The 27,528-nt window shown below is 45.6% G+C and overlaps 4 protein-coding genes across 4 annotated transcripts in view; 2 read left to right on the forward strand and 2 right to left on the reverse strand.

Annotated features, from left to right (window-relative positions):
* T265_04218 (hypothetical protein) overlaps window positions 1-4,371 on the reverse strand; it is a gene marked incomplete at both ends in the record, with an annotated part of 13,964 nt that extends 9,593 nt beyond the window's left edge. Inside the window, one exon of the mRNA XM_009168911.1 lies at window positions 4,314-4,371. Coding sequence (XP_009167175.1) covers window positions 4,314-4,371 — 58 coding nt within the window. The remainder of the gene's footprint in view (window positions 1-4,313) is intronic.
* The window catches only part of T265_04219 (hypothetical protein), a gene marked incomplete at both ends in the record, with an annotated part of 6,769 nt that extends 2,221 nt beyond the window's left edge, over window positions 1-4,548 (forward strand). Inside the window, 2 exons of the mRNA XM_009168912.1 lie at window positions 662-760; window positions 4,365-4,548. Coding sequence (XP_009167176.1) covers window positions 662-760; window positions 4,365-4,448 — 183 coding nt within the window. The remainder of the gene's footprint in view (window positions 1-661; window positions 761-4,364) is intronic.
* A 1,541-nt stretch (window positions 4,549-6,089) lies between these two features.
* On the reverse strand, window positions 6,090-20,795 carry T265_04221 (hypothetical protein; the record flags this gene model as incomplete). Its single annotated transcript, XM_009168914.1, has 4 exons — window positions 6,090-7,232; window positions 9,392-10,310; window positions 12,827-13,188; window positions 20,343-20,795. 4 exons carry the CDS (start codon window positions 20,667-20,669, stop codon window positions 6,528-6,530), a joined length of 2,313 nt encoding a protein of 770 aa, XP_009167178.1.
* T265_04220 (hypothetical protein) lies at window positions 8,733-13,841 on the forward strand (the record flags this gene model as incomplete). The annotated part of the gene is made up of 4 exons (XM_009168913.1): window positions 8,733-8,770; window positions 10,941-11,061; window positions 12,045-12,175; window positions 13,682-13,841. The coding sequence occupies 4 exons, from the start codon at window positions 8,733-8,735 to the stop codon at window positions 13,839-13,841; spliced, it is 450 nt and encodes a 149-aa protein (XP_009167177.1).
* Window positions 20,796-27,528: the final 6,733 nt, after the last annotated feature.

The raw sequence follows: 27,528 nt of genomic DNA on the forward strand, positions 1-27,528 counted from the left end.
TCAGTGGTTCGAATCCGACCTCCCCTGTCTAGGCTTGGGCAACCTGGCATTATCCCAGCCCTCGTGCTTCCTTCGGGTAGCATGGCAGCTAGGCACTGGAAGGGTGCTACAGCTGAACGCGTATATATATATATATATAATCACCATAGAGAAACGTTTACCGCACACTGTAGACGATTCCTAGCTTCCCGGCTCCTCAGCAAAGGTCGTCTTCGGGACGAAAGTCTACATTGAAGCTCCAAAATTTCCCGACTATCTGAGAGAGGGTTAACCATCATGAGGCTTTTTCGAACAGTCAGTGATCAAGTGACATGAAAGAGTGGCGCCGTGTCCTGGCTGAATGAAAGTTAATCGCACTCTAGCAGCCATCTGTAACCATACAATGGACTCCCAAATGTTAAGTCGTATACCCAACCATCCTAAAGTTAGCAAGATGAGCACTACTAGTGATGCTCAGAAAGACTGAACCTGCTCCTTAAAATGACTCACTTGTACGGCGACCTGGTGCCTAGAGGTGGTGTTTTGTTGGGTGAATGAACCGCCAGTGGAATAGCATTGGTCAAACGAACGCATACATCTTGTTGTTCCTATGTTTTTCACTCCAGCGAACAAGGTCGCCAAGAAATCAGTTATCACCTAATGAGTAATTTTTTTCATAAAGGAAACTACTCACAAGGTTGCTGAAAACTCTTCGACAGCCCACGACCGGTTTCGCCCTTCTTGGGGCTCATCAGATAGGCACAGTCCCCGAGGATCGATAGTGAACATTGATACTGTGCTATCAATGATGACTCTGCCTTGATCACAAATTCAAAAAACACCAAGCAAATTTGGGTTTTTTTTGGGAGGTAGAAGTAATGGGGAGAGAACCAGCACCATAGTCAAGTGTCTTCGCAGCACAGGGCTTTTGCTATAAACGATGGACTGAATTCAAGTGTACTTTGCGTCACAACCTTCGCTTACTCAAACGATCTTCAACCTCCGTTCGGAATCGAAAGATATCTTTTTATTTTGCTGAAAAGTTATACAACGCCGGTAGGTCCGAAGTTTGGAGTGTAGAAGCGCCTGCGTCACGTACTTGTTCGATATCGGTTATAATCAGAATTCGGTCATATTTACTGATAAACAGAGCGGTTACAGGCAATTGGACAGTTCCAACACTTTTGCACAGAGTTTGAAAAGTCAGCATTCCCTTAGAGACCGCTTTAACGTAACTGAAAAAAAAACCGGTCTGATGGTTCAATAGTTTCCAAATAAGCTGTCGTTTCGAGCGAATATTACTCACATCTCATCAGTGGTATACGTGGTTACACTATCATCGTTGGAGCAATTGCTGGACTATCTTTATGCTTAAATTGAACAATATGAGAGGTAATTAGGCATGACCAAGTAGATTCCTCAAGATTGGGCAAGCGAAAAGACGCCCAGGACAGAGTTTGGAGTGGATAGTCGACCCGAACTACCAGGCGGATACTGATCGTGGATTAGCATTTCGGTGACTCAGGTTCGAAACCCTCATGGGCGACGCAACATCTCCCCCATCCGATTTTGTTTCGAAAAAACGCGTGCACCTTACATAAAACAAGAGTGTTTCTTTTTTAATCACATTGTATGAGATAGTACCACGAGGCAAGATTAATGAGACCATCTGTGAGAGGACTCTAGATCTTTTGAGCTGAGTCAGGTGATGAGACTTATCAGATGACCTATGGGTGAATTTTCAAGCAGATAACCTTTAAACCTATCGTCCACTTTCCTTAAATTATCAACAACCATTAATCTGACCATACTAGATTGAAGTTCATGGGGAGTTGTTATTTTTTCAAACACCCGTATACATGTTCTCCGCAAATCTTGGTCTATTTATGTGTCCAGACGCAGAACTTCCTAACTTTACCTTTACGTAAGTAGCATACTGAGGAACGAAAACCTAGATTGTACTATGAAAGTTGACCGGTATTCATGTATCAGACAAAACAGTCGAGTTTCCTATAAACTGTCAGCTGCATTTACGTTTTCACAGCGGTCGTACATAGAAGGTAGGTTTGGCAGTTAGGCGTGAACATTCAATATAAACAATCGTAAAACCCTTTCGGTGCCTAGCTACCATGCCATTCAAAGGAAGCACCAGGGGCTGAGATACTGTTAAGTTGCCCAAGCCTAGACAGTAGTACCTGAGATGCCGGAGTTGGATTCGAACTATGGACCTTCCGGTCGTCAGGTTCACGTCTTAAGCACTGCGTTATCTCAAGCGTAGGGAAACGGGTTGACAATACAAACACGGATCACACTAAAGGGGAGTGCACCAGACGGATGCGGTTTTCCGGCTGAATGGTCATACTGTGACTTGGAAAACAGAATTCTTTTTGCATCCAGGATACTGAAATTGTCCTCTGAAAGTTTGCAGGACGATGTTCGACCCAAAAGAGCGGTCCTTATCTGTGGTAAGAATATTAGTTGCAATTGTATCAGCGACCACGCATATTCTCAAATGTGTACATCAGAAAACTTTTGCCCACCAGCGCGATCTTATGAAATCACTAGCACCCAAACATGTCACCTCGTGTTTTCGAAAACCGTTTCGAATAAAAATCAATACTGTCAAGGAAAACAAAAGATCACTGCCTTTTTGTTTTTGGGACTAAGCAGGTCAGGCAGAACAGATTCCGTCCTCCGAGATGAAAAGTTCAGAACTGCATTTCCTCGAAATTCAATACCAAAATGTTTTCTTGACATACTTAAATACTCTTTTGTATGGATCGTTTCCTATGCCCTGTACACTCTGGTAACAGAGACGCGGTGATCCGTATGTTTCCAACAGTTTTCAAGTCTGATAGAACGTTTTAACTCGTAGTAAAGTGAGTTCTCCAGCTATCTTTCTAAATGGCAACCGGTAAATTTACCTGCTTGAAACATCCAGTATGTTGTGTCCATTTGACGGATGAACTAGGAGACGAATCCGTAAATGCTCCATGTGTCGATGAAAACAGTGGAATAGACTCAATTAGAATATGTTGACAGATCAATCAAACTCTAGCCTAAGAGCTCGTCGATTGTCTCGGGTACTTTTTCGCTGATACCATTGCATCAGTCTTCAGACTTAATGCAAGAAGACGCATAAACACCATGGGATTGTATAATGTGAACCAATTCTCGTATCTTATCAGTGATATTGGTGCCGTCTGTCTGAGAAGCAGTTTTACGGAGAGATGTATGACAGTGTAGAAGCGCAACGGCACTTAGTATGACCTTGAAAAATGCCCAATCGTAGTTGCCCCCCACTCCGAAGCAAGAGGTAGCTTCTAACCACTGCAGCGCGATTCAAGAGACCAACTATCTTCCGAAAGGTGACCTCTCTTGAGGAAGGAACAACGGTATCATACATGACATCATTTTATCCCCCGTACTCTTTAGCTTTATTGCCTATCATAAGTGACTTTCGAACAAAACTTAGTTAGCGTAAGAGAGTATATGTCAAAATCCATCCAATTTGGGTTCAAGTATAACATAAAGTTGGCAAAAATTCAGGTAATGCGCCCACCTGATGAGCCCAAGAAGAGCGAAACCGGTCGTGAGTCGTCGAAGAGTGTTCAGCAACCTTATAAGTAGTGTAATGCGCCCAGATAAAAGGTAGTGCATTTACTTGTCAGGAACACTGAAGTATTAGTGTAATGGAGGGATATCTTCCAGGGTTGCTGGCCAAATCAGGATCAGTAAGGCTGTTGTGACATGACAGAAACAAAACATTCCCCCAAACAAGATGTTCCTCTAAGGAAGGACTACCGTAGATAATCTTTGCCGACTGGGATGAAATTAGGAGTAGACTGATGAGATGAACCAATATGACAGAAATTAGGTACACCTGTAATTTCAGTTCGGCTCACCATCGATTGCATTGCCGCGTCACGTGGATGTGATGAGAAATATCCATTCCTTGCTCTGCACCGATGGGGATAGGGAGTAGCCGATATCGAAAGTGATTGCACCACTCTCGAAATACACACGTCGGATATCTTGGTAAAAAAAGTAATGTCAACTACGAGTGTACCTGGATTCGACATTGATTACATATTCACAACACCTAGGAATAAACAAACAGATAGCAAAGATCCGACGTGGCGTTCCTGATTGCCTAATATGCTCTATGGTTAGGTTTGGTACAAAAACACACGACGGTCACTTGGCGTTTCAATGCTTTGGGAATACACACAATCAAGGCTGTACTGACGTAGCATATACCAAAAATCAATGCTGGTATGGATACAAGATCTCAGAGTTGTGACCTGCCTGCTGTTGCAGACCATTACACAAACCTAATGTACAGGCACTGCGTTCAACCGCAGCTGTCCAAACATGTAATTCAGGTATCATCACTGAGAAATTCGCTCACCTGTAATCCCTTTTCGGTGTCTAGCTGCCATGCCACCCAAAGGAAGCACGAGGGCTGAGACACTGCCATGTTGCCCAAGCCTAGACAGGAACCGTCGAGATACCGGGGTTGGCTCCGAACTATGGGCACTTCGGTCAGTAAGTTCGCGCCCTAACCACTGGTCTATCTCGGGCTCGTACTAGACACTGCCAGTTGCCCGAGCCTAGACAGGAACCGTCGAGATACCGGGGTTGGCTCCGAACTATGGGCACTTCGGTCAGTAAGTTCGCGCCCTAACCACTGGTCTATCTCGGGCTCGTACTACCGCTAGATTGCTCCTTTCTTGGTCCATCTAAGGATCCAAGGGAATAAATGAGCAACCGTCATTTGGTTGTGATCGGCAAGAAGTTCCCCGCGAATTTGGCCATTTACTCGGAGAATAACCCTTAGGTTCTCCTATGCTCACACGCCCTCAGAACAATCTCACAAGGAAGTCATGACCGAACAGGCCTACAACAAATAATGCAATCAAGTTTTAATCAGACGGCAGTGAAGTGCCAACACTGATGTTGCTGTCTTTGATGATGATGACAGACGCTAAACTACATGGATGCACCTGTTGTCTTTTCGTGCCCCGATTATTTGATTGGGCTTGGAGACACGGGATACTTTTAGAATATCCTAGGTAAATATGTCGTCAGATCTTGAGGAGTCCAAGCCGTACACCCGTTCTTGTCGTTGTTGAGACTCATCACGTGAGCTTACAGAGTGATTGGGCACGTGACCTCTCCATAATAGGTTCACGCTGTTTTCCATGGATCACCAGTAGTCTGATGGTCAATATGCCGAAATATTGGTAGCTCGGGCGCGGTTACTGGTGGCTGGTTGATTTGTTCGCCGAACATAGTGATTGACTTGCAAATGTTTCACTCCCAGTCAAAGAGATATGGTCAGTGCGCAGTTGACTGGGTACTCCCTCCTTACCTGCCTGCATTTATACAGTTTTTAAAGGGTATGTGGGGACGGAACGTTTGTAAAGTGATTGCCAAGCTTGGCGAACAGATCCCACCTAATTAACCACCAGTGTGATGAATTAGTCGGAAGCCGGTTAGATCAAGAATAATTATCACCGTATCACTTCTCCGCTGCTTGTCAACAGATCTGTTTCGGACGTCAGTCAGTCACAAAGGATTTAAGCAAACGATGGCAAGGCACGAGGATCCAAAATCAGCGTTAGTGGCGATGATCAAATAAAATCGCCCCAGGATCTTTGCTCACTTGGCATGATACATGCTGACAATGATTCCAAGCGTACACACTGAAAACCATCCAGACTGTCCATCCTACAAGCGCGACAGTCTGACAGGGTTTTCATTACCACACTAGCACCCTATTTTTCACGTGACCCAGCGTAAAAACAAGCGAACATTTCATAGAAGTGATACACTAATCATAAGGTTGCTGAAAGCACTTCGACAGCCAACGACCGGACATCTTGTTCCGTGTCATTTGTGTCACAGATACTGTACAAACTCTACCGGTGTCCGTTCAATTATCAACATAATGGTACCAGAACAATTTCAGCGGTGATGTTGACGAGAAAGGAGAAAACTCGACCGAGACAGCTGGACGCACAACGAGAATGAGACAGATGTCGCAGGTCCGGTCGATGAACGCACGAATTCCCAAACACAGAGCTACGAAAAAACGAGCAATTAGAGCGCATTCTTTCTTAAATATGAAGTGCCAGATTCAAGTAAAACGTGTATCTAAAAGAAAAAAAGATAGGAGATAGGGCACAAAAAACAAAGACCAAGCGTTCTGAGATTACCTTCAGGGAGATAGTATAACAGCAACAAGAAGTGTTCTGTACACTTGACAAATAAAAAGTAACTATCGATTGGACTGGGGAGGTAGATAGGGAATCACTTAGCAGAAAGAATAGCAGATAGAAAAAACGGCCGGGGTAACAATTAGCGTAGAGCACATCATAATAGCAGTGAGGGTCTGGCAACTACGGTTGTGTGGAGCGGGCGGGGTATAACAGTTGTTCTGCACTATCACGAGACCTATGTATTCCCTGCGTGAACCTTATATTGGACAAAGTGGTAGAAAAATTCGCTCCGCAGGCAAGTGTATAAACCACGTTGGTGGTCGATCACATGGAGTTCGGATTAGTATTGCGTGTATTTGTGCGGGGGTGGGCGGGTGGACCGTTGACTGTCGACGATCCACGGGAATCGGTGGATTCAGATGATGGAGTGTAGTCCAGGGGGGGTGGGTCTGATGTTAGCTGAGATCGAGCCACAGTGGCTGGGGTTAGGCTATCGCAGTTGGGATAACGTAAATGAAGTTCGGGTGTGCCGGATTGATTCGGTTGCGAAAAGTAGTCCTCCAAACGTCGGACGGATTCCGCCAATTCTAACCGGGTAGCTTCGGCATCGGTCAATACGGCAGTCGATCGACGCAATGATGGTGGGGTCTCGGGAATCATAAACAATTGCGGGTCAGAAGTGATACTGGAACCGGAGCGCATGTTCGTTGACGGAGCCGAGTCTGATTGAAATGCTGGAAGAATGACCAGCTGATTGTTTGAATCTGTGGTCAAAACCATGGACTGACGTCCCAAGTGTTGAGATGAACTTCGATTGTAATTAGCAGGTCGTAGGGCCACGTCGGTGCGGCCGAAGTCAAAGGGATGTGCGCTGACAGGAGGTTGAAAGGCGAGGGGTGGAGGATCCGGAGACGATCCCCGTGGAATAAACTTTTGGCGTGCGCGATTGCCTCGACGGCGATAAAAGTACCAGTTTCGCATTAACTGGACAGCAGTGGTATTGGCGGCCTCTGCACCGATTTCATGTACCTAGAAAAGACGGATGAGACAATCAGATAAAATGAATGGAAAGACAAGCAAAACTGGTCAGCCACGTTAAATGAAACCAGACTGCGCGACAAAAGCCGCGAATATGGAAATTGAGGATGTGATATCCTCTCTTGGTGCAGATAGATGAAGTCATCCGTAGCCGAATTATGGTGCTCTAACTGCTTCCGGAAAGTTTCAGGTTGGAATCGCCTTGGTGTTTTTGAAGTGCGCAAGGCTGATAATCGCCACACGAATATGATACAACTATGCAGTGTCTTTCAACTACAGCTGACTTTGAAGAGACGGCTCATTGGTTAGAGAGAGAGCATCTACTGACTGGAAGGTCCGAGGTTGGAACCCGACCTCTGTCTCTCGACTAACCCTGTCTAGGCTTGGGCAACCTAGCAGTATCCCAGCCCTCGTGCTTCCTTCTGGTGGCATGGCAGTTAGGCACCGAAATGGTGCTACAGCTGAACGAGTTTTTTAGACTTTGAAGTAAAGGATGAACTCCCTGAGAGTTGTTCAGATTTCACCGAGGTTCACGAAAGTTGGACGAAGCCTGGATACATGGCTATGATGGTAATGTGTTGGAATATTGGTAGCTCGGGTGTATTGGTTGGTAGGTTTCGGATGTTACTTAAAACCTCGAAAACATTTTGTGGAGAAAAATGTCACAACTACAAAGGGAGTTCACAAAATCTGCCAAGTAAATTGGATGGAAGACCGTTTCTGCTGACCTGTAAGGCGAGTGCAGTACAGCTGTAATCTGGTTGATAACTTTTTATCGACTATTGTGAAACTTATACTACCGGAAAATAGTGAGAAAACTGAACACGCGATAATTGAATGTCACTCTATATTGTCTTAGAAACTAGTGCGGTGAAACAAGCATTTCAGTTCATACGAACGTCCCTCCAGAGAGATTTTCGATGGAAGAATTTGTGCCACAGAAAACTTTTCATCCTGACGGAAGGGGGGGATTATCGTATTCAAGGATAGTAAACCTCTGATTTGCGGGGCATCCCTTATAGACAATCGATAGTCGTTCAGCTGTAACACCCTTTCGGTGCCTAGCTGTCATGCCAACAGAAGGAGACAAGGGGGCTGGGATACTGCCAGGTTGCCTAAGTCTAGCCAGGAGAAGTCGAGATGCTTAGGTTGGGTTCAAACCACAGACCATCAGGTCGGCAAATTTGTGCCATTTCACCCCTCATCCCTATGAGGGAGAATAAATTGTAACTACTTGTGGCCATGCATAGGGCCAATATTACAAAATGACCTGGATAAGTTGACGATGAGGATGACTAAGGTGTTGCTTAATTTCGAGCTCTCGCACCTTCAGTAAAGATTGTCAGGGATCGGCTAGATGACCCTTTTTTTGCTGGCAGTTGGTCGTTCAGAGGTAACATCCTTTCAGTACACAGCTTCCATGCTACCTGGAAGAAGCACGAAAGGCTAAGATACTGCCAGATTTCCCAAACCCAGAGAGAAGCAACCGAGATGCTGGGTGTGGACTGGAACCACGGACTTCGCAGTCAGTAAGTTCGCGCCTTAAGCGTCGAACTATCTGGTAAAAAATGACCATACTTCACTCACCAAGTCTGAAGCAACTAATGCTGTGTGTGATTTATATCAGCCGGCGGTTGTCATAGTAAAAACAGCCCAAATACTGGTGAATAGTCAAGTTGTGGTCCTAACTAGTTACAGATTCTTGCGGAGCAAGTGATGATCACCACGCTATGAGCTTCCAGGCCCTGAGTGAATTTCTTTAACACGAAAGTCTTTTCAAAATAAACTCCACCCGATGTAGAGATGAGGTCACACGATATGTGGTCCTATCGCTTATAGCAGCTCGCTGCTAATGGGCGAATGATGTCCTCTAGGGACACCACATTCAGTGACTGGGTCTTGAGTTGTTCAAGGACCGGTCATGTTTGATGAAACACTCTACGAAACCCCAATCTTAGTGAGTTGCTATGATGAGACTCGTTGACCGAGCTGACCGGGACGTTCTCCGAGTGCTGATTCTCCCTTGGGTTAAGGGGATAATCGATATTATTGAGTTCACCAGCTTAGTACTCAAGGAAGCCAGGAGACCCAACAAGCATGATTGAAAAGACCAGAACATGACAAAACTGCATAGGCGAAAACTAACGTACCCCAGGTGGGTGTTCTCTGTCACTACGGTAAGTGTCCGTGCCATTTAGGAACAAACTTTCTCCACATTGAGTCGAATTCGGTTCGGTATCCACAGTCGGAGTTTCATAGTCATACTTGACTGGACATACGGATTCGGAGAGGAGACTTGGTACCAACGGGGTCGATGGTGCACCGTCAGAAGGCGCTTTGCTACTGGGATGGACAGGGTATCGTCGTATCCGGCAACCAGGTTTGCGTTTGTGAGCCAGAACGATCGACAAACCGACCGCGGAGACAAATAGCAGAAAAAGCACGGTTGTAGAGACCGCTAGGACTAGAGAACCGGCAAAATGAAGCCAACTGAAGCCCGCAACCGAGGTTCGATTGTCAGCCAAATAAAGGGATGGTCTTTGCGACCGGGTTTCTCGGGTAGACGACGGATCAGCGGGTTTCAGTGGGACACCGAATTCGTCGACGAGCAGTATCGTTTTTCGCTCCGTCTTTGGGTCAGTCCAATGTAGGCTACGAACACAAGTGCTGGTGTCATTTGCATCTGCCGATAGTTGGTGAATCAGTGGACGCAGCTGGAAATCATCCAAACACACACCTGAGGTTGTCTCGATGTGTAGGGCAGTTCGTAGGACACGCGCAATCCACGTTGCTCCATTACTGGAGAAAGTTATCGGTGGCTCCATATTTTTGGAAGTTTGTTGTTGCGAAATCGACTCCAAGTCGTTCAACACACTCGCTCGCGCGTCCACTGGGACAGAGAGTTCAACCCAGACATCAGCTGGTACATAGTGGGTCGATTCTAGACTGGTCACAGCTGATCGCCTAAACAAGGACCAATCAAAGTACGTTGTCGTTTTCTGATGGTACGATGCAGGTGCTACCCCACCATCGGACGGTGGTCCCGCGGTTACGGTTTGCAAAAGTTCACTGTTTGAAACGAAGTGACAAGCGGAGGTGAAGTGTGCATGCCACTATTACGGGGCAGCTTGTGGAAAAGGCAAAAACGGCTATCAATGGGAAAATGTGTTTGTCACATTTACATTACCAAATGATACGTAAACACGCAGCATCGATTGACTGTCAGAGAAGGCGAATAGGAACAAGTGGACACAAGCTAGTTTGTCGCAATCCAAATGCGGGAAATCGTGTGATCAAGATGTTTTTTTCCAGATAGTTGCCTATCAATATGGTCAAAAGAATTGCAAAAGCAACGCGAATGATTTACAAACCACATATATGCGCATCGACTTTTCAACAGCCGAGGGTTGTTCATATGCTTCTATAAATGAACGCAAGTACCCGTGGACTGGCAACAGACACAGTGGAAAACTCCAAGAAGTGATGCAGTTTTGGGAAAATATAGACAGATATAGCTAAGATGTGACATACGGTCACACAAATTGAGATTCTCTACCTAGGTATGCAGCCAGGACCTAAACTCACAATCCATACTGCTGGCAAAGAACAGCCTCGTCAGTGCTGATCATGCGAAAGAAACGGTATATACCGTAGAGTTAAAAAGCTAGTTTCAAATCGTTTAGTTGTAACACCCTTCAGGTGCCTAACTGCCCTGCCACCAGAAGAAAGCACGATGGCTGGGATACTACCAGGTTGCCCAAGTCTATACAAGGGAAGTAGAGAGGCAGAGGTCGGGTTCGAACCACGGACCTTCCGATCAGTAAATTCCAAATAGCGAAGAGTTCTCAAACGCAGGAAGAATTGAAGAAGAAAGATAGTACAGTAATATGCAAAAAAGATGTCATTCCTTTGAGGGGCCTACAATGAGCATTTCATAAGATATCCTATATCTGGTGAGGCCACTTTCCGACGCTAACCAGTCTCCGATTCTGTTTGTTGAGGGGCGACTTTACCCCCCGAAAGTGGTCTGCGGGAAAATACATTTTCCAAGACCAGGCTGCGTCTATGAACGACGTTAGTATGGGACTCGAGATAACGCACTGGTGACTTTTCAAACGCTCAAAACGCGACGAAACTATTTACAGAAATCCAGAGTTCTATCCTTACTACTCAGGACTGAGCTTGCTATGACACTGGAAAAGATAGCATCTAGTTTGACATACTCCTTTTTAGTCCTACCTTTTTTGGCATCATCAGCCGTAAAAGGAACGCGCGCTTGTTGTGCAGTGGTTATAGTTGCCACAGTTTCGTTCACCGATGATTTGGGGAGGTGGAGTAGATAGCTACGTATTGGAGGCGGTAGCTGATATAATTGATGCGAAAATATAGGAATGTCAGTGGACTTTCTATTGAGTGGATTGGGAGGGGAGCTATGCAGTGAAGGCAATAGCTTGCATGTATGGGCTCCGTTGAGGACGTGGCTGGGCCACGTCTGAAAATGTCTCTAACCATTGATTTGTCTTGTCTCGGGGTTTCCATCCAGGAAGACGGCAGTGACCAGAGCAGCTGAGTTTGCTGGCAATGGCTTTCATAATTCGTTGCCAGGTAATTGTTTGACCTACCCTCCTCCAGGAATTCGGTCAATTGGCACGCCAAGCTAGTGCGACTGTGGTCAGTTTCTCTATCTGCCTAAATACGTACATCAGTAGTAATGTTAGAATCGGGCATCCTAGAATATTCACACGGGTCTTAAGTGTTTTCACGCCCATGGAAACAGAAATACCGTTGATACTGGCACACTAGTCCAGCCGTATCTATCTATCTGCCTATCTGCCTCATCACCCGGAGGAAGCACAAGGGCTAAGATACTGTCACGGTGCCCAAGGAGCAGTTGAGATACCGAGTTCGGATTCGAACCAAGGACCTTCCGGTCAGTCAGTTAGCACCTTAACCACTGTAAGATCTCGAGCTCAATGTACTAGCAGTAAGTGCCAGAGCAGAGATATCATAAAACAATGAGGAAAGGACGCCCTAGTATGAGGTGGGAGGAAAAGGGAAGTGTGAAGACTTAAGAAACTTTGGGAAAAGATCACCATTGAATGGTACTTAAATAAGTGTATCCGAGCATCGGATGTACCAGAATAATAAATCACCAGCAAGACTAACCCGAAAGACTTAGCGAGCCTGGTGCTTCGAACATAACAGCAGGCATATACTAGATTGTCCGTCCTGCTAAGAAGTGACATCATAGTCGCCACTGGAATCGGTCACGTGTCATGTCCTGTAGGATGCAAGGAGAATCATATGGGTACCAGCCAGCAGGTTACGAAGACCTCAAATCATTCCACGCGAACTTCAGGCCGGCGATGTAACAATCTGGAATGCAAGGCCTAACTGCTCAAACAATTCAGTCTAGATTTCAATGGCTTACCGGCAGCCCAGACACCCTTCAGTTTTACGGCAGGTCCTATTGAAAAGACGTCAGAATTGAGCGTTTTGGTAGTACTATTGCACTTGCACACGTTGGTGGTACAGTTTTAAGAAGTCTTAGATTTTAACGAAGAAGGAACATGTGTTCGACTTACCTAAAACTGATATTGACCTGAGAAGATCGATTTACCGGAAAGCGCAGCTTCAGATGCACACAGGCCAACAGGGTTGACGAACTCGATACTGGGAGTACCTGGTATACGGACTGTTCACGAGATTGGTGTTGATACTGTGTGTAAGGGTTGAAAACAGGCCGAGGTCCGACGACTCGCTGATGTGTTGATGGGGTAGGATCAACTACCGCTATGGGTACGACAAGGCGAGTGAAACGGGGCCAGGGAATAGACACCTCCAACTTACTGGATGCGAGATTGTCACCGTTTAAGGACGATAGCATTCGAGACGGATTGTAGCACGGGAAGAAGTTCGCCTTCGGGACAACGATGTTACCAAGATCCTGGGGACAAACACAAACGAGGAGGCAGTATTAATACTCCTCAATACCCGATGAAGTGAAGAGAATGCAACACGACCTTCACACCTCTGAGATTCAATTGATCCGGATCTTATGGGAGAGCTTGGCTCAATCTCTTACAAATATGCTTTAGGTTAATTCAAACTCTAAGCACGCGCTCAGACAGTAAGCAGAACCGGTAACGGAAAAATCAGGCACTCACACTAAACTAATGCAGTTGAGGTTCCAGGGTGGTAACTTTGCAGAACCGGTACGGAAAAATCAGGCACTCACACTAAACTAATGCAGTTGAGGTTCCAGGGTGGTAACTTTGCATCGAATCTAACGCCTTCAAGGCGGGACTACTTCAGTTTCCATCCCCACCAAAGACCAGAACAACTAACCGGTAACCCAAATTCAAAAACGACGCGGTTATAAATTCACTCCTGTTGTGACTAACTGCTGGCTCTGCTCCACTGCCTTGGAATCGGAAAAGACTCGGTAACAAGGAACACAACATAACGGAAACTACTCACAAGATTGCTGAAAACTCTTCGATAGCCCACGACCGGTTTCGCCCTTCTTGGGGCTCATCAGGTGGGCTCAGTCCTCGAGTTTCCGTCAACCTTATGTTCTACTTGGACCCAACCTTGTGAGTAGTTTCCTTCATGAAAATATACTACGATATCTCGAATATCGTGCCAACTGAATCATGAGGCGGCCTGCGTGAAGCACATTCAGTTGCAGAATATCACAAACGAGAGATTCAGTTGAGTCTCTCCCGAAAACCAAATTGATTTGCAAATGAGTGTATTTCTCGAAGGGCCACAACAGCTTTACTGCGAACAAGCGACTGTGAAAGTTACAAAGGGCCCCGCAGTAGTTAAAGCATACTTTCGACCTTCAACCCAGAAGGTCCGATCGGCGTTGGGTGAAGGCTCATCGTCATTTGCCGTTGGTTCTATGAAATGCCTGAATACTCATCACTATCGGCCATGCTTGTGTGGCATGCCTGAACACTCATCTTCAGCCGTTGATGAATTGGTTGATCGCTTGAGCGTTCATTTGGAAGATGACTATTGTGGTCTGGATGCTTGACGGCTTCCCCACTGCGGTTTTGCTGGAGTTTGAGTGTCTCCGTGGGCTTCGGGCATTCTGGAATTACTTTCACGAATCTAGCCTTCCTGACAACTCCCTGCCTTCGATGAATAACACTGCAGCAGTTGAAACCAATACAACTTTACTACAAGCTTTACACTGCAATAAAAATACGTAACAGGTTGAAAACGCGCCGGTGACTAGCTACAGTTGGCTAGTTCCCCTCACGCGTGATACACTGTTTTCTATCAGGTCAGTAGATGCAAAAACACGTCACTATGAACAGCTGTTTTGGTTCGACGATGAATCCGTTTCAAGCAGCATGAATTCAAGCTGTATGAGGATTCCGGCAGGCCGTGTACTCTCATCAGTAGATCTTATCGACTAATGCAGCATAGCTGTTTGTCCACTACAAAATATGGGGGATTCCACTCGAATGAGTTTGTGGAGAACGGAGGACGAGATGATATTCAGTCAACTGTTTACGCCTACTCGCTTGAAGAGTCAAAATAGACTGAAAATAAAGAGGGTAAAATCAGACAAGTCTGCCAAGTAAATTTACGCACCGCTACGTGCAAAGGACAAACATCTCAACTGGAATACTCTAGGAGAACCGAATATTGGATTCAAAAACAAAGAAACAGAACTCCTTGGAGTCAAATCAATAAAGGTCACAAAGCCGGAACTCGGAAGGACAACGGTCACTCAAGCATCGACCAGAATACGACAGCAGGAGATGCAAAGCTCAAAGGTCACGTGGGAATCAGTGAGTGAGGTCACAGGAACTGCCCGACCGGACAACTAATCGCGATCAAAGGTCATCCCCAGCTAACAGCACGTATATTAACACACACGTAACACTACTCAACGCACAACCGCCAATCCACCGCTACGCACTACTACGCTCCCAAAAACACACTGATGATGTCACCCCGATTGGTGATGAAACGTTTGCAATCAAATTGCCCAGCTCAGCGAACAAGCCAACGATCAGATTGTTTTTTATTGACGTGTCATTGTGGAACGGTGACGTTAAATTCAATTGTGTTGAATTGAGTTAAACCGATTGTCTGCTTGATTAGAACAGTCTGGTGGCAGTTGAACGAGAGCTGGAACCAATCAAATGGGAGTGGCTACATCCAGCTATTGTACCCAGGCTGTTCCGACGCCCACGATGAGAATCAAACGCCTGAAGGCGATATCGGGCGGTTCAGAGCTAGCCCCTCAGACGCTCAAACCAGTGCACCGTTTGGAAACACCCACAAATATGGTCGTATGGAATTCACGTTGTAAGTGTGACGAACATGTTGAAACCCTGAAAAAGGAGTAGTAGAGCTGTTTGCCGGATACTCTCGTCTGGATTTCGTTGATTCTGGTGTTAAAGCCAAACCAGAGTGAAAATGAGTGTAATTCGCGAATTTGACACAGTTTGGGTTCAAAGAGAACATAGGGTTGACGGAAACTCGGAAACCGCACCAATCTGGCGAGCCTCAAGGGAGGCGAAACTGGTCCTGAACTGTCGAAGAGTTTCCAGAAACCTTGTGTATTGTGCTACCTTCAGAGAAGAGCCGTTTTGCCCCGTTTAGAACGATACCAATGGTCATTCGGAAATAACACCCTTTTGGTGCCTAGCTTACATGCCACCCGAAGGAGGCATCAGGTTTCCCGAGCCTAGATAGGGGCAGTAGAGATCCCGGAATTTGATTCCAACCACGAATCTTCTGGTTAGCAAGTATGCTTGTTAACCACTTAGCAGTCTCGCGCTCATTTCGTCTTCCTTTATTTAAAGTCACCAAAAATATCCATTTCGAGGGAGACTCGAAACCGGTTGGGAGTCCGAGCACCCTACTCAGTTAGGGGTGAATGACTTGCAGCATTAGCGTTATTTATTAACCACTCCTCTTTCAACAAGATAATCACGTGGACTGGTGTTGATTGGCTCCGCGACAAGGCGACATAACCCATAACCATCATCATAGACGGCAGTAAACCAGCAATAGAACTGCTGTTTATCTTCCAAACAGCTCAGTTGGACTTGGTTCCAAAACACAACCCAACAACGTAGGCACGATGTTCGAATAGTGCTGTTGGGAGTTTAGCTGGAGATGTAGCCCGATGGCGTTTCAAAGCAGAAATGTGTACTAACACTTCAAGAGGAGCCCAAATCCGTACATAATACCTCGGGCTGAACAAGCCAAACACAAGACATAGGTTAAACAGGCAGACGACCACCAAATTAGCTATTATTGGAAAATGTGTAGTGAGTCTCCTCATTATCATCATCTGGTTAAAAGACCAGCTTGCATAGACGAGATGACGGGAGAACATAACGAATCACTCGGTTTTTTGTGTGACACAATTATGTCTAACGCACAGAGACAGTCTTCTGTGCATTGGAATCAGTCGTTTATATTCTCGCCTCTCTCTCCTATGGCACAACGCGATCCCAAACACTTAACTACATAACGTTTGTGACACTTCTTGCAAGGACTACGATACTACAAGCTCAGCAGTGCGATCGGTGCTGCATTGGGCTGAATAAGCCAAGAGAGGCACGGAGTTTGTTGGTGTGCGGCGGGAGGAGATGGGGTGATGCAAAATGAAAGTAATCGGATTGTAAATGCTTTAGTGGTTGATCGAAGCTGCATATTAATGAGCAGAAAAGAAAGACAGTATGAGACAGCATGGGTTGAACGAAGTATGGATTATATGAACAACTGGCACAGTTGTCATCCAACCAGTTGACAATCTGGCTGTGTGCCCAATTGACGGTCTGAGCAAAATTCGAACCTTTCGTGGTCACCTATGCGCAAACGTCATGGGTAGTCAGCCGTCACCACCACCACCAGAAATATCCTGGTCCTCCCAAAACGCCTTTAGCCTGTTACTCATCGATTGCTATGGTGTTCGATCCAAGTTACTTTGCCTTTACATGGTAGATTTAATTGTCCCAGTCGCAAGACGAGGTTCGGAAAGGGATTAATAATAGTAATAATAATAATGACCGTTTAGCTGAAACCCCCTTTCAGTACCTAGCTCCCATAACAGCCGGAGGAAGCACGATCGTTCAGATACTGTCAGGTCACTCAAGCCTAGAAATCTCCGCGGCCGAAGTCCACAAACGAGTGGGCAATAAATGGAGAGGACGGGTGGTTCAGAAATGACAGCGAAGAAAGTGGGACCTATCTGTGGTAGACTGTTTTTGCTCGATGTATGAAACAAGGAGGGTAGTCCGGCTGGTCACACCAAGAGAAGGTCCAAGTGGCACGAAATATATCCATGCAAACAAGCAATGGTTTAATAGGTAGCTCAGCCGTTAAGAAAACACAGGAAAGGTAACAGTTCAAACCAGACGGTGGCTTCCCGATCGCTCCTGTCTAGGCTTGGGTCTTCATGTTTCCTTCGTGTGGCATGGCAACTATGCATCGAAAGGGCACTTTTTGGTTGATATTCATCATAGGGGAAGTGAGGAGGGGGCGAGAGAACTCAGTGGTTGGAGTGCGGATTTACTGACCGGAAGGTCCGTGGTTCGAACTCGACCTCTGTCTCTCGACTTCCCCTGTTTAGGCTTGGGCAATCTGGCAGTATCCCAGCCCTCGTGTTTCCTTCTGGTGGCATGGCAGTTAGGCACCGAAAGGGTGTTACAGCTGAACGAGGAGCAACTTCTTCAGTTGTGGGGTGGACACACTCTGGCCAGTACAAAGTTTTGGCACAGGCGCTCACACCACGCCATTTAGAAGTCACCAACCACAAGCCCACCGTGGGCTCACTTAGGATCGTTATTCTTTATGAGGTACGGCACTCGGTTCCGGCAATGCAATTGTACGGTCCTGGTAGCCGTTCCTTTTTACACCCAAAGTATGTACGCTGGAGTAGAGTAATTCTGCACGTCAACATCAACGGGTTTAAGTAGCTAAAATGGGCTGATTTGGTTGGGAAGATCCTCGGTGAGAGCGAAGATTGGTTTAACGATGAATAGACGGGTGAAAAAAGCTATGCTTTTAAATTTTGAGACCGTCAGCCGAATTAATCCTAGTGAAATAAAAAAGCACTGTACCTTGTCGAGACCAACGGATCTTATTCAAGCCAGAAAGGTCACACCCGAAACTGGCTCTCCTAGATTCCTAAGATGTCGCATAATCAAGACCGCGGGTGAGGAAAGAATAAGCTGGTGGGCTGTGAAAGTCCGGGTGAAAAGGATGACCATGAGAAAGCCTAGAATGGTGTCAGCGGAGCGATTTGCGAAAAAAATGTGGCTGTAATTCCTTCGCAGAACTGCCAATTCGAACGACGGACCGAACACTTCAAAAGAAAACCTAGCTGGCCTGCCTGTGAAAGAACCCAGAGAAGCTAAATAGACAGCGGAGCGGCGAAAAAAATGTGGCTGTAATTCCTTCGCAGAACTGCCAATTCGAACGACGGACCGAACACTTCAAAAGAAAACCTAGCTGGCCTGCCTGTGAAAGAACCCAGAGAAGCTAAATAGACCAGTGGCACCAGCCACCACTGATAACACAAACTTATGGGGAGATATCCTATTTAAAATGTAAAAATGCATTCAACCAAGATCCTTTGCCCCCTACACTTTTCGAATGTGGTGTTAAACCTTACGTTAAACAAGTTGAGCTCCCCAATCCTCAAAGCGATAGCATCGTGTGAAAACCGTTGTGGCATCAGCCTAGTAGCTGCAGCAACCTTTGCCGAGGACGCATTGACTAAATCTTCGTTCTGAGACAAGTTTTTAAATATCCCCTCGGTTTCAAACGGCCAGCAATAGGCATTTGCTTTTCTGACGGTGCCTGACAATCATTAGTTATTTTCAAGTTCTTATTCCTTGTAAAGGCACTGCACACTAAATCCTGCGGGTGCGTAAGGGTCTTCGCCCGAGTCTGTCGCGTCCAGTGGTATAAAATAGGGATGTCCTCTCCCACCATTCATCTTCAACCGTGTTTAGGATACGCCGCTCGAATATTCTCTACCTGTCTCTGAAACACAGTATTCCTATCCTTGATTCAGATCTTTTATAGATACCAGCCATTTTGCATCACTTGAGCAATTCTGCTGCTCGGTTTAGAGTATTCCTACCTTGATTCAGATCTTTTATAGATACCAGCCATTTTGCATCACTTGAGCAATTCTGCTGCTCGGTTTAGTATGGGCTTCACACATGCGAAGTGTTAAGTTGGACGGATCAAACCTGAACCTCATGTTTGTAGATCAGCCAATCAAGGCGATGCATGAATTTGTCTACCTGAATGGTTGTCTTGGTGGCAGCGGGTCGGCCAAAGAAGCAATCGCTTTCCGAACTGGAGAGAGAAGGACAACTTTTAGATTGCCTCTATACATCCATTGCAACGTGTCGTCAGTCGGCTTGTCAGGGACAGTGCGACATATGCTCACTGCTTTATGGAGGGCTCCGTGAACAGATGTACTGTCGATGTTTATTCACTGATGTCCCCAAGGCATTGTTTGAGCCTCCTAGGAGTATCGGACAATTTTAGGAAGGAACTCTCCTGAAATGGATGAGGGTTAGAACACACGCACCTCGCATGTCAGAAGAACATCTACGTCGCATAGCTCACTGTGCGTAGTGGGGACGATGGAAAAACGGGGAGCTCATGACCTGGTAACGAAGTATGGAACTCAGAAAAGTTGACAACTTATGGTTCCCTGACTGGGGAACCTCAGACTCAATTGGCTAGTAGTTAATTGTCCTGATAGACAGAGATTTCACCTCTAATGCTAATTTATCAAATAATTGGGGTGATTCGACCACAATCCCCTTACTACATCATCGTCTGCAATGTCCTACTACCTCCACCTTGGTCTTCCACATTTCGATGAACAAAACTGTAGCCACTGGAGCCGGTGCTAATTCGGTACACGACTTACATCTGATTAACCGATCAGAACTCTAGACGATACACTGTGAGTTCCATGACAATGATTGGTGTCGAAACGCGCATGGAGTGTGTGAACCGAACAAGATCTGGTCGATCGGAGAGCATGCATAATTAGCACCAATAAAAGGAACTGAAACCAGGACAGAGTGCACTTACCTCTGCGCCCAATTCCCTGGTTTCGTTTCGACCGGCCGCATCGGTGTTGCTTGCAGAGACGGCAAAAGCAGCTGCCTCTGCTGCTTTTTTGAGTTGCTCGGCCAATTCACGTAGGCTTTGATGAAAATTCCACCCTTCCGTGGAGGATTTGAATAGACAATTTGTTTTCCTATTAAAGTCACAGTCGACTTTCCCATTCAGGTTGATGTAATGTCGCCGCAGTTCTTCGGGAAAAGAGGCCGGGTCCGGATAATTTGATGCCCAGAGAGGGGGTTCACCGCCGTACACTCGATTCAGCAAGGGAACGAGTAGAAATAGCGGAAACATGTGTATCGTTGCTGATCAATGATGTGTAAGCCGGAGGCATCCAACATCACCGCAACCAATGGGAACATCAATGAAGAGCATGGAGAATGCTAAGAATCCCATGTGACACGCTCGTGAAAAGAGCTAAAAATGAGAACAGACAAGTGTGAATATCGCATTGACCAGTTGTTGGTCTCCGCAAAATTTTGCAACAGCTTCAACCAGGTCAGTTGGTGTATGGATCAAGGCCTCCTTCAAGATCTTTCGGCATAACAAGAGCATGGAAACTGGGGAAAAACAATCGAAACTGAAGAAGTGGACGAAACGACGAATGGCGTATACATCAATCCCCATCAGTGACAAAGTTTGAACGAGAAATCGCGCGAAATAAGGCATCCAACTTATAAAAAATAGTGAGGCCTTGATAAAGAATCTACCACAGCCTGTGTGGAATGAGGACAAAACACCAACTGAACGGGGTTGATTGACGGGTAACCCCAATATGGGAGAAGTCGCACAACGTCAGGTGAAAACCACCGTGCCTGATGATCATATGCTTCCTGAGGTCATGCCATAAAGGTCAATCGACCATCGAGGGAGTCAGACTGGCGTTCGGTCTAACGAGTTTCGCATTGATGTAAACAATTGTACAGCACCATTCTTTCCAACGATCAACAGTCTATTCCTAATTGAAGATTCCTTTTGAAATTACTAGCTGTTATAAAATATGGCGACATCTGATGATGAAAAACGTCCCTTTGCTTGCTTGCTTGCTTTTCCGGCGGTCGTGTACATGATGATGATGATGATTATGATGATGATGATGATGATGATGATTATGGTCGTGTACATTTAGGCTGACTAACTCCAGGGATACCAATTCAGTTATATTTGTAAGTTTGCAACGACATCCATGAAAGACCGGCATTTTGCAGTCAGTTGGAATCCAGATAACACAATCTCGAGCGTCCGTTCTCCGGAGGAGGATACTCTTAGGAGGTTAAAAACTTGAGGCTTGGGAAACCCCACTTGGGAAACCTCACTTTTCGACTGGGGAGGTGGGTGACTTAGAGTTCAACACGATTAACCGATGAAAGGGACAATCTCCGACTAGTCATTTTAAAATATAGAATGAGGTTTACAAACCCATAAGGACGTACGTAGAAGTGGATCGAAACAACGATACGTTTCAACGGTGATCAAATATTTGTAAACCAAATGACAGGGTTGGCCAACAAATCAATAGACGATACAGAGTACTTTTGGATATTTTTCACAGCCTAACAGAAAAGTCATAGTAAGAAACCCCTTAATGGTGCGCCCTTACGTTAGCGAGGGACAGGAGAACATGTGAAGAACACTTCATCTATTGTGAAAAAACAAATTGTATTACTCAGAAACGTGGCATGCAATGTTTGGCATAAAACGGATACAAACAAACTGACGCGAGCTGGAAAAAAGCAACCAAGTCAGTCTGGTCGGTCTCAGCTGATTGGACACCTATTCCGAAACACGTCTAGTCCATCTGTGTTTCTGTATTTCGGCCACTCTCGGAGAAGTAAGGCATAAACTAAAAACTTTTGCCTTCCGTTATATGACCTAGCCGTTGCGACTGATCGATTAGTGAAGGATAACTTACTTTCCAGATGTGGAAGATACGAACGCTCGAACCTTTCTGAAGTTACTAAATGATTTGCAAAAAGTTGTAGTTCAGCCAGACTAAGATAATTTAGGGGTTCAAGATTGAACTGTGGTTGTGATCTGTGACTGCTCTTGTCTAGGTCCGAGCAATCTGGCAGTACATGAACCCTCGTGAATCCTATAAAACTTTGTGACCGAATGCTGCCGGTCGAGGGATTTGATTTCAAACCCGCACGTTATTTCCAAAGTTTGTGACTTGTACCCACGATAAAGCGAGTGCCATTCTCATGTCAGTTGAGCAACATACCTAACCGGTGCTCGTAAACAAGAGATTGGATCACCGCAATGTGAGCAAGTCATGAAGGGTTCTAACTCGTAAAGCATGGGTTGTTGGTTTGTGCGCCAAGCTCCGCACCAATCGTCAGTACGGCAGTTGATGTCAATCTTATTGCGGAGAAACAGACACCCAAGGTGGTTTACTTACTCACACAAATTGCAGGTTAAAGGCACCGAGTAGTAAGAGTAACAGTGAATTTATCACAGATAAGTATGATTATATGACTTAAGCATGCCAGTCTGAGTTTCAAGAGAGAATAAACCGAATCCCAGCTGAATCTTTCGTTTATGATGTTCTCCTTCAACAGAATGTCCCGCAACAGAGGGCCTCATGTCTCATTTGGCACGACATGCCAGTATCGCAATGCATTGTGTAGACGTAATACGCTACCTATGAGGCTGCTGAAAACTGTCGAAGAGTTTTCAGCAACCTTGTAAGTAGTGTGTTATGTCTATCCTGGTTTCCTTTTGATAAAGGTTCAAGTGGCCAAACTGAAGTACTTCAGTTTTGAATCACAGTTACACGCATTCCTGAAAAATGCAAAGCACATTACACTGTCACGAAATTCGCATTTAAACTATAACGGTTAGATGAGAAGTGATTAACTGTTGTGAAATTTCCTCGCAGACAGATTGTGCTTGAGCATGTTGTGATACAGTACAGTAGCTACACTCTCAGACTCGTAATCGAGCAGGTTTGGCCTCACTGGCTACTTCAAAGTAACAGCTGCACAAAATAGGCACTAGGTTACTAGTAACCTGAACGTAGAACATAAACTGACGTTTACGCAATTGAGTATCGTTTGATGAGCCATGACGGGTACCCAGGATTTGCAGCAGTAATGCCAGTCCATTTTCAACACAGTCCGGCATGTAAATTACACAAATACGTGTGGACAGTATTCGCATGATATCACATCCGCAGTTCACACCTAACACAGTACACTAGCCAGCTATCAGAGCGGACCTCTGGAAGCAAAGTTATCCTCGGATCGGACTATCTTCCAATTCTCCAGTGGATTACTATACCCAAGGATCGAACGATCTGGGACTCGGTCGAAAACTGCTAGCTCCCTGAAAATAAGGGTAAGTTCGCTGAAGTTACAATAAATAGACAGGACATACGGGTACGACTTTATCTGTGGAAAAGCCTGAACAAATTCTGAGCCATAAGCGCAGTTTCAAAACCTCTTACAAACCGTCGGTCGATGGGTTAATACACACGGCTTATCAGCGAAATGGGCACGATTGTTGAAAAAGGATATATGGTCGGGTATGAAACCACCCCAGTTCACTGGTCCTATTGTTTCTAAGATATCCGATAAGCAAGGAGAAGCTACACAAATTCCCCAGGAATTCGATTGCAAAAACAGCAAACGACGATGACGCTGAATAGAACATCGTTTGCACACGTGACGCGACACCACATTGTTGCTACATTAACGAGGTGCCTGTAAATCGCTTCATTGGTTATCATGATGAAAAGCCAACCTTTAACGCACAAGACTCTTGCGTCACTTGAGCGAAATGCTTGTCATCAGTAACAGTCAAATCGAAACGAAAACAAAGACCGCTTAGTGCCATAGTAGCACAGATTCGTGTTGGAACGATGCACATTCATTCTGTACTGAGCCCAAGATCAAATCACCAGGTCCTAAACCCAAGTTAACCAAAACATATAAGTCCGCTATATGTAGAATTATGGTGCCTTCGCATACCTGGTCCATACAGATGATTCCCACAACCTGATTCCCCAAAAAACGTTGCCAAGACAGGATTCATTCCACTCAGTCTAAATCCTACATAAGATTGGCGACAACAGTCCAACTGTTCAGAACTGCAATCGATTAGCCAAGGGGTCCAAAATGAACGGTAATCAGATTTAGCGATTTGCTAGATTAGGTATGATGATGAATGTGTGCGTGTGTATACCAGCATATGGGTGGACGCAAACCTATGCGTGCAAAGAGCCATAAAACGCCATGTACCGTAAACAGAAAGAGGGTAATGGCGTAAATAAGTTAACAATCGTTCGTTCAGCTGTAGCATCCTTTTCGTGGCTAACTGCCATGCCACTAGAAGGAAGCACGAGGGCTGGGATACTGTCAGGTTTCCCAAGACTAGACACGGGAAGTCGAGAGACAGAGATCGGGCTCGAACCACGGACCTTCTGGTCAGTAAATTCGCGCTCTGACCACTGAATCATCGCGCCAACCTTCCAACTAGATAGTATTAAACGGAAGAACGCTCTATAGACAAAATAAATGAGTAACTGACAAGCTACGTCCACTTGGAAATTACAATGCTGACGAGAGGTCCAACTGAATCTATCACTTGCGATATTCTTCAGGTGAACGTGGACAACGGGCGTTCCATGTTTCAGCTGGCATAATTTTCGAGATTTCGCGGCATATTTTCTTTACAGCACATACTACTTCTACTTGGGGAACTTCAAGAAGGACGAAGCCGGCGGTGGACTGTCAGAGTTTTCATCAAACCTGTAAGTAGTGTGTTCCCTTGTGAAAATGAACATATAGTTACTAGGGATTATGAAAAGTAAGTGATCCAACAATAGGTCCGAAGCGATGATTTTTAACAGGTCGGGAAATAGACGCAGAATTTCCATAAAGAAAACTACTCACAGGGTTGCTGAAAACTCTTCGACAGCCCACGACCGGTTTTACCCTTCTTGGGGCTTACTAGGTAGGCGCAGTCCCCGAGTTCCCGTCAACCTTATGATCTACTTGAACCCAAATTGGACTGTTTTCGAGAAATACACTCAGTTGCAAATCAATTTGGTTTTCACAAGAGGCTCAACTGAATCACTTGTTTATGACGTAGAATTATTAGGTGGAACAATTGGGGCGGGAATAAGAGAAGGCAAAACGGTAGAGTAATTGTCTGAGTGGATGAAAGGGAATGTATGCGGGTGTCAGAAGGTAGATGAGTAAGTTCATCTAAATTACACGGCGCAACGGCGAAAAGGGTTAGAAAGACGCAAGGTATATTGCTTATATTACTAAGGGAGATGGCATCTATAACTAGTTCGGAGATGAAATAAATGTGGTGTATTTCGAGAGGGGAATAAGTTTCGGATTTACAATTAAAGACGAGAACAAGAAGTTTGTTTACAGTGCCTGCAACAAAAGAACGGCGCGAATCAATCAAAAACTAATCGCGAATGTAGAGAGTACTCTGGAATATCCTTAATCACAATCGAAAGGTAACCAACGTAGGCGGAAGCGAAGCCTAAATCGTGTAGAGCCCGATAATAAAACGCCGGAATGTTTGAGCAGCGCTACACAAACCAAAAGGTATACGGACAAGCTTGTACACTCTGCGCTTTTCGGAATGTCATACTGGGAATTCGATGAAAGGCATATACTAAACCGATGTCAAGGAAGACTTACCATTTACCACGTAACTCAGTAGATCATGCAGGTGAGTAGTAGGTTAGCCGTCAGGGCCTGTGACGTTACTGAGGGCGAGATAATCACAGCGTACTCTCCAGTCACCCTGGGTGTTTTTGGGACGGTGCAAGGGAGATATCCAATGGTAATTAGAATAACGCACTGCTTTCCAGAGCAGTGCGTGTGAACATCAGACTGTTGTAGGGTGGCGGGTGACGACCGTGGTTCTAAGCAAACCTCGGCATCTGGACCATACCTGCCTAGGCTTGGGCAACCTGACAGTACTTCAGGCCTTCGATGGCACGACACCTATGCACCGAAGAGGGCTGGGAGGTCATTTCTTCATTTGATGCTAACCATATATTGTCATCATCGACATCATAACATCAGTGTTCAGCGCTGATGTTTGCTGAGATGTATGGTACATTTGGAAGCTATATTGTCACATCGACATCATAACATCAGTGTTCAGCGCTGATGTTTGCTGAGATGTATGGTACATTTGGAAGCTTCATTGTGAAGAAAAGAATAAAGGTGGACGGGAAAGCAACTTAGTCCTAGCTTACCACAATCATTCCGAGGTGCCCACACATCTAGACACTCGCTTAGGCAATCTGGAAAGAAAATGACAACAAGAACGCCACTGACATCGGTTGGCAGCCATATCTTGCAGCGTCTCCAACCAGGCGCAGTGGGGATCCGCGGTCCCCATTCTGGAAGGCGGGTATCACAGACAGCACCCAAGCGTTCCATAATCTCCTTCATACCCCTCTGCCAGGCAGGGGGGTTAGCTACCTTTCTGCTTCCGCGATCCTGAATTGGGTATGCAAAGCAGCACTCACTTCGGCAAACGATGGTTAGGCATAAGTAACACGCCACAATCACCGCAGCTTCTGGTACTGGAGACATTCCCTAATGGAAATACCCTTTGCGCAACCGAAAACTCGCTTTTTAATTGCCTCGTTAAGGATACGCCGACACCAACCAACAAGAGCTATCGTAGAAAACCTCAAGCCATCTCAGTTCGGCTGACCGAAGAGGCCGTCTAATATCCACACAATAAAACAACCCGCACTGTAGCCTGATACACATCCATTGAGATTTAGGGATATGCCGCTCTGAGGCCAGAGGTGTCTCAAATTAGCGAATGCGACACGAGCCTTGGAGATTCGTACTCACACTACAAACGGGACTAATGCAATCTCCAAGATAAGTAAAACACTCCATGGCTTCGAGTGCGTTTCGCTGGATCGTACGTGATGTGCTAAGTGGCTACATGCCTAGGAGCAAGACCTTAAATTTTGTGGCTGCAAATCGCATGTCACTGGACGGAATGACTTACAGTATACAGGAAATGAGTCTTCAGTTGTGTAATGATCATCGTCATCATCATCATCATCAAGGACAGCAACATCAGTGTTGCCACTGATGCTTCACTGCCGTACAACCATAAGGTATGTCTATATATATATATATATATATATATATATATA

The sequence above is a fragment of the Opisthorchis viverrini genome, assembly GCF_000715545.1.
Source record: "Opisthorchis viverrini unplaced genomic scaffold opera_v5_68, whole genome shotgun sequence".
Taxonomy (NCBI): Eukaryota; Metazoa; Platyhelminthes; class Trematoda; order Opisthorchiida; family Opisthorchiidae; genus Opisthorchis; species Opisthorchis viverrini.